The sequence below is a fragment of the Grus americana genome, chromosome 3 (genome assembly GCF_028858705.1).
Source record: "Grus americana isolate bGruAme1 chromosome 3, bGruAme1.mat, whole genome shotgun sequence".
Classification (NCBI taxonomy): domain Eukaryota; kingdom Metazoa; phylum Chordata; class Aves; order Gruiformes; family Gruidae; genus Grus; species Grus americana.
In genome coordinates, this window is record NC_072854.1 from 3,568,600 (window position 1) to 3,575,920 (window position 7,321).

General features: G+C 54.4%; 1 protein-coding gene across 2 annotated transcripts in view; it reads right to left on the reverse strand.

Annotated features, from left to right (window-relative positions):
• XKR6 (XK related 6) overlaps positions 1-7,029 on the reverse strand; it is a 189,765-nt gene extending 182,736 nt beyond the window's left edge. The window contains exons 1-2 of one of the 2 annotated variants that reach the window (XM_054822406.1): positions 6,860-7,029; positions 6,240-6,829 (exon numbers count right to left, since the gene is read on the reverse strand). In XM_054822406.1, coding sequence (XP_054678381.1) covers positions 6,240-6,829; positions 6,860-6,979 — 710 coding nt within the window. In that variant the 5' untranslated portion in view covers positions 6,980-7,029. Of the gene's footprint in view, positions 1-6,239 lie in introns of both variants that reach the window. The other variant, XM_054822405.1, reaches the window with a different exon arrangement.
• Between the last annotated feature and the right edge of the window lie 292 nt (positions 7,030-7,321).

The following is a 7,321-nucleotide window of genomic DNA, read 5'->3' on the forward strand; positions in this document are numbered from 1 at the left end:
TCTCCTCCAAATCCCGTTCATCCACCTACTCAAGCCATGCTCTCGCTGCCAAAACACTGAATCGCATAGGAAGGCGAGTTCCCACCAGGTCAGGGCAGCACGTTATTTCTCCCAAGAGAAGGTCTGGAGAAAACTCTGCCCTCCCAAGGCTGGCAAAGCAGATCTGCTTCAAGATCTGTGGTTTGACCCCCTCTAGTGGGTAGCACTCAACAAGACACGGAGCTTCGCCACCACCCCGCAACCAATGGAGACCCTACTCAAGTGATAAAGCCTTTTTTCATGACTATCATGACAATTATTATTTTCACACAAACGCAACCTACCTGCCTTGCACTTCAGATTCAATGTCTTTGGACCTCTACACCTGCAGTCCAGCACTTACAGACGTCCTACAGAAAATTCTTAGAAATGAGGGCAGAGTGGGTTAAGGTTTTTGGAAGGGAGAACCACCTCGCTGGGAAAAAAAAAAGTTATACCCCAGACCTGATTTTGTAGGGAGAACATATTTATCATCTATCCCAGAATGTCTTCCCTCTGCCAACTTGTCAAAAGCTGACAAAACTCCATACTATAAAAGCAAGCTGTTAAAACTTGGCTAAAGGGAAAAACTTAGCTGCCAGACAAGCTAACCAGAAAAAGCTGAAAAAAATATTTGAGTGTGCCAGGGAAGGCAGTAAATTTACAGAATAGCTCTACAGAGCTGAACATCCCAAACCAAGACAACGGGGCAGTATTGGGTCAGCAGCTTCTCGTTCATCTGTCATTTGACAAGTAGATGTCTCCCACTCCAAGGGACTCGGGCACATATCTTAAGAGTTGTAGCTCCTGTATTTCTAAACTATCCTAAGTAGCATGTATCTAACTCACACTTCGTCCCAGAACAAAGTATTTTAGTAGAGCTTAAACCCACTCATCACGTAGTCATTAAATACCAGATATTCCATTTAAACCCATTGATTCATCCTTCCACCTCCAGGCATGCCGAAAGATGAACAACTCATAGATTTGGTCTTTCCACTAATAAACAAGATGTCAAGTATTCTCCTGAATTTTAGGAATTTTTCTTTTAATCACACAAATACACAAGGTATTTTTAATGTCAAAACTGTGACAAGGGTTGTTCTGGTTTGTTTAGTTGTTTTTTTTACAGAATGTTTTTCTTCTAAATATGTATTCAAATCAGTTTTGAAAACAAAACCCACAAACATTATATTCAAGTCACGAAACTTACCGTTACTGACAGTTTAACAGACACAGAGTGATTTCCAGCTGATCAGCATTCATTTTAGCTCAAACTCCACATACTGTTAATCCAATGGAATCCAATAATGTTTTCTTTAATAGCACTCTGCAGTGCGAAAGATCGTACTTTATACTCTAAACCGTGTACTCCAGGACAGCAGTCATGACCCACTAACCCATTTATAACAGAGGTTAAAGAAAGGTACATCAGACATAGAAGCTATACTCTTCTCATTAATACAACTTGTGCAACTACCCAAGATATGAAAACTTCAAGGCAAAACTATTTCTCCTGAATTTACACCAGCTGAATGGCTTCAGCGAAAGCAACAGCCCTGGCAAGCTCTGACGGCCGACCTGCCTTCAGCCTATTTCCAGCAAAACCACAGCACTGCAACATCCCTCCTCAATGAAAAACCCTTCTGCAGCTTGCAGTGCGGCAGCTCAATAGCGAGCGTAATGTGCCCCAACTGGCATCCTTTACCTTCTGGATAGTCTGGCTGAATTGTTCCAGTCCTCAAGATAATCTAGGAGATTTGAGATGAAAGGTGAAAATTGTAGATTTATAAAGGTAAAAAACCCAGGACCTGAACTTTATCAGTGGGAATGCCATTTGAGATCACACTACTTCAAGTAACAGTTAAAAATCTACATATACATATATATGTACACACACACACACATGTTTTTACAATGTATATGTATAGTTTCTTTTGAGCAGCCACTGAAGGCAGGCAGTATTAATACAGCCTCCGGTTCTCAGATGAGCAAAAAACAGCCACAAAAAAAGGGGAATATCGTTAAGCCCCCACTCAGCACTTGCACTACCCCCTCCCAGCACTCCTGCCTGGTCATGATTCACTTGCTGAATAGGACAACAGAGGACATAAAGAGAAGACAAAGCCCCCACCCAGACTGCTCAAAACCAACAAACTACTGCTCCCACAATCCTGACAAAACGAAGAGACAATCTTGCTAAAATCGGAACCCGATGTACGTTTGTATTTCTGCCCTAAAATGTTATTTATTCATCATCTTATCGGCAAGTCTTCCTAACATTTAGGAAGGGAAGTCCCTACAGGAATTGTGTTATCCCCCAAATCAAAACCCAGATTACCTAACATATTCAGGACGAGGATTTCTGTACAACTCCAACCTGCCCCCTCTATTCTCTACGACTTCGCTTCCAGCTGCCGAGCAACAGCCACGACAGCCTCTAGATAATGTACAACCCCGATTACGCTACATGCAGTTGCAGCGCGTATCCGTGATCATGCAGGAAACCAGGCTCAGTGCATTATGCACTGAACTTACATCGTCCTAGGTCTTCCCCCTCCGTCCCCACGTATAAACTTCTTCCCAGCACAAAGCAATTTAGCTGCAGGCAAACACCGCTAAAACAGCGCTTTCCAGTATTAGTCCCATCACCGCATTGAAGATTAATTTTAATGGCGTTTGCAACAGCTACAGTGGGAATGCAGAAAGACACCCTCGTGGAGGTTAGCCCACAGATCCCACGAAGTTAATTCTTGCTATGGTCAGATACTGGGAGTCAGCTCCACGCCGACCACACTGTTCAGCGTGCCTTAAAAAGCAGGAGCCATGTGCTAGTGGGATTAACAATCAACAGGAGAGAAAACTCCTCTATTTCACCTAACATGATCCAGGCTGCAGAGCTCCTTTTCAGTCCCTTTTGGCAGTCCCAGCCCTGCACAACCTCAGAATCCAACATTTTTCTCTGCATTAACAAAGTCTGGGCAACTTGAGCTTTGCTTCTTCATGTAACCGAAAAAAAAAAATCACCCCTCCACATGCAGCCCCTGTCTCTGTTGGCATCACTTTGGTGTCCCCCTCCCCACCTTGTTCACTCAAGCGTGCCACGACACGGGGTGTTTCTGCAAACGCTGGCTTCCACCATGGCTAATACACAATCATTTCTTTTGCCTGGCTGCAAGAGGGGAAAAAATCCAACTTGCCAGAGGAACATCTGCATCGAGAACTGCTTTTGCTGATGGGATCAGCACTTGGGAGTACCAGGGAAAGCAGGAGAAAGGGTCGTGTACCAATTCATCATCCTCGCATGCATCATACACAGACATCCCCCTCCCGCCATCCCCCAGCCCAAATTTCGGCTGCAAAAAAACCCCCCAAAAAACCCCAGGATAAGCCCTCAAGCAGAAGTTGAGAACAAATGTGCTTTGAACGTTACACAAATGACATTGAAGATGCAGAAGAAATATGTATTTGCTGTTGCGTTGCACAATTTCATGGGCTTATTTCCTAGGTATACATTTCACGCACCATTCCCACACAGATCCCCTCCCCTCCGCCCGCTCAGCTCCTTTAAAAAAAAAAAATTAAAAGAAAAATAAAAAAATAAAAAAAAAATCTTTGATGTGTATATTCATTTTATCTGGAGAGTGCGGTGTCCTCAGAAGAGGTGTCAAGGCCCTCCCCTGCCTCCACCCACGCACCCCTCCCCCAGGCTCAACCATGCTGTCTCCATCTTAACTCCAGCCACTTCTTCACTGGTTTCATTAGGCAGCAGAGTTAACCCCTTCGGCTACCCAGATGTAGGGGGAAAAAAGGACCTCCCCATCAATCACCACTTTCTGCCTTCCCCTTCATCTTTTTTTCCATCCGTACCCCAGCAAAAAACTCCTAAAATCCACCAGTGGGGTTATTTTCGCCCCATTAACTCATCTGGGAAATATCAACGCAGGGATATTAACCCTTCCAGTGAGCCCCTCCATGGCTTCTCACTTCTTCACCGTGACGTGCCATCTTCTCCCCCCTTAAAAAAAACAGCGTCTTCTCCCTAAGGATTATTTTAAAAGCTAGAAAACCCAACCAACCCCCATCTGCAGCCTTTTCCCTACAGCCTAACCCATCCGTGGGGTGGAGGGGTGCATCCACCACCCCGTGACACAACCCGGAGATTTCCCTCCACCCTCCATCACCCACATCTCACACCCTTTCCATCTTATTAACCCGCATCCCATCTCAGAGGACGCTGGGCCACAGCCGGGTCTTTCCAGTTGTCCTTACAACACCCCTTTCGGTAAGACTGACATCTCTGTGGTAGTGTTTGCATCTACAGGCTTTCATCCCGGAGAATCCCTCCCTGCCTCCTCCCACATCTCTTTTTGGGGAGGATAATGCAATTTCCAGCTCACTCTAGAGGATGCTTTTTTATTCCCACTGAGCCCAGGGTTGCTTCACAGACCCTTCCTCTGGCCAGCGTCTCCTCTACCCCAGGAGGGGAACGGTCCCTGTCCCTGACCTTCAGTCTCACACCAGCAACCCCAACGCTGTCCCCGCTCGCCCGAGAAGAAGGTTTCTTCTTTCGCCAAAGCCACAGCCCAGGCATCGCGCTGCGTTTTTCCACTCCCACAACCGGGTCCTTAAGCGCAGGGAGCTCGGCGAGCTGGGGGCTCCCCCTCTGCCGGCTGGGGAGAGGCTCTCAGGGACAGATGTGACCCCCACTCCCTCGTGATCTACGGGGGGTTCAATCCACGCCAGGAGGACACCAGCCCTCTGGAAAGAGCACATCCCAGCGCTCGGTAGCCATGGGTCTGCTGTCTGCCCCCCTCTCTGGAGCAGCCCTCCATTTTCAGTGGGGCCTTTCCCTTGCTCCCCGCCCCAGCTCCAGAAGGGGAGCGGTTGTCAAAGCCTTCCCCAGGGCCACAGGACCTCGCTCTGCAGCACTGCTGACACGGGGGTCACCCCCAACCCTGGGCCTGCCTCCACGCTGTCACCTGTGGGGTGTTGTCGTCCCCCCCACCAGCTTGTGTTGGGACGAGCAGCTCCGTCCCCCCCCCCGTCCTGCCTCCTACCTGTGGGGTGGGCAAGAGCCCACCCCATCTCTTGAGGCACCATCTACAGCCCCATGTAGCGAGAACGCCTTCTACCCACCATGCCTGTTGGGGGGCACCAACCCAAGTCGCCCCCATGCCATAAGGTGACAGCAGCCCCTATTCCTCTCTCCCCAGCCCCACACACTCATTTGGGGGTATCTCTCCTCCCTTCAGGGCTCTCCTCAGTGAAGCAGGGGTCAGCCCAAATCTCAACATGGGGGGCACCGACCCACATCCTGCTTGGACCAATGAACACCACTCCTCCCACCTCAGCCCCACAGACACATTTTTGGGGAACTTCTCTTCCCATTGGACATTCCCTCAGCACAGGGGTGGCCCTCATACCTCCTCCACCTGGGGGAGCACTGACCCACGTCCACCTCAGACTGTGGGGTAACAGTGACCCCCATGTCACCCACCTCAGCCCCCCAGGCTCTTTTTGTGGGAATCTCTCTTCCCTTTGGGTCTCTCCTCTCCCAAAGTGGGAGTAACCTCAAATCTCCCCTCCTTCTCCATGTGGAGGACACTGTACTGACCACAACCACCTCAGACCACGAGGTGACACTGACCCACGTCCATCTCAGACCATGAGGTGACAGCGGCCCCCATCCGCACCACCTCAGCCAGGGGACAGCAACCCATCTCAAACCATTTGGTGACACAGACCCACGTCCACCTGGGACCATGAGGTGACAGCAATGTCCATCTACTCCACCTCAGCCAGAGGACAGTGACCCACCTCAAACCATGAGGTGACACTGACCCACGTCCACCCCACCTCAGCCAGGGGACAGCAACCCACCTCAGACCACAAGGTGACAGTGATGCCCATCTGTCCCACCTCAGCCAGGGGACACTGATCCACCTCACACCATGAGGTGACAGCGACCCCCATCTGCACCACCTTGGCCAGGGGACACTGACCCCCGTCCACCTCACACCATGAGGTGACAGCGACCCCCGTTCGCCCCACCTCAACCAGCGGACACCGACCCACCTCAGATCATGGGGCAGTGACAGCCGTCAGCCCCACACCAGCCAGGGGACAGCGACCCGCGCCCAGGGCGCGCCGACCCACCGCCATGTCGGGCCACCCCCGCTCCCCCCTCCCCGGCCTGGGGGACCCGGCCGCCCCCTTACCTCCAGACCTGCCCCATCTGCAGCAGGTGGATGACGATCTGCCAGACCCAGACGGAGATCCTGCAGAGGCGCTGCGCCCCGGGGGTGACGGTGCCGCCGGCTCCTCCTACCCCGCCGGCGGGTCCCCCCCGGCGGCCGACGGCCCCCATCATGGGCGGCCCGCGGCTGCTGAGGCCCTGCACGGCGCCCAGCCCGCCGCCCGTGTAGTCCTGCACGAACCAGCGGAAGCTGAGGATCTGCACCAGCACCGAGGGCAGCAGCACGAAGGCCAGCGTCAGGCCGCACCAGACGTAGTCCCGCCGGCCGTAGTGGTGCAGCGCCAGCCACAGGTCCGTGCCCACGTCCCCCAGCAGCACCAGCAGCGCCAGCACGATCCACAGGCAGTCCAGCCACGGCCGCTCTGCCACCTCGACGCCCTCCGGCGCCCGCGGCGGCCCCTCGGCGGCGGGGCGCGGGGCCAGCGGCTCGGCGGCGGCGGCGGCGGCCGGCCGCCCGAAGAGGTTCCGCAGGCAGGCGCTCCGGCAGCCCCAGTAGCACGACGACGTGTTGCAGCAGTGGCAGATGTGCAAGGAGCTGCTGCCGCCCGGCTCCTCCGCGCCCTCGGCCGCCGCTGCCCCGACGCCGCCGCCACCGGCGCCGCAGACGCCCGCCGCCGCCGCCGCCGCCGCCGCCGCCTCGTCCAGGTTGTGCAGCTGGGCGAAGCCCACGCCGCCGCCGCCGCCATCCGACTTGGCCGCCATCTTGCTGCCGCCGCCGCCGCCGCCGCGTCTCCGGCCCCTTCGCCGGGCGCGCTCGCTCGCTCTGCCCCCCCGTCCCCGCTCCCGGCACCCCCCCACCCGCCGCCCGCCCGCCTGCCCGCCCGCCGCTTCCGGGGGCGGCGCTTCCGTGCCCGCGCAGGACGGGCCGGGCCGCCTAGCGACCGAGCGGGGCAGCGCGGCGGGCGGACCGCACCGGCCGGGCCGGGCCGCCGCAACGGAGCGGCCCCTGTCACCCGCTGCCCCCGCTCTCGGTGCTGCTCTCTGCCGGCACCCCTGCGCAGCGGCACCCAGCGCTGCCCTCCGCCCCGCTCCCGTTGCACCAGT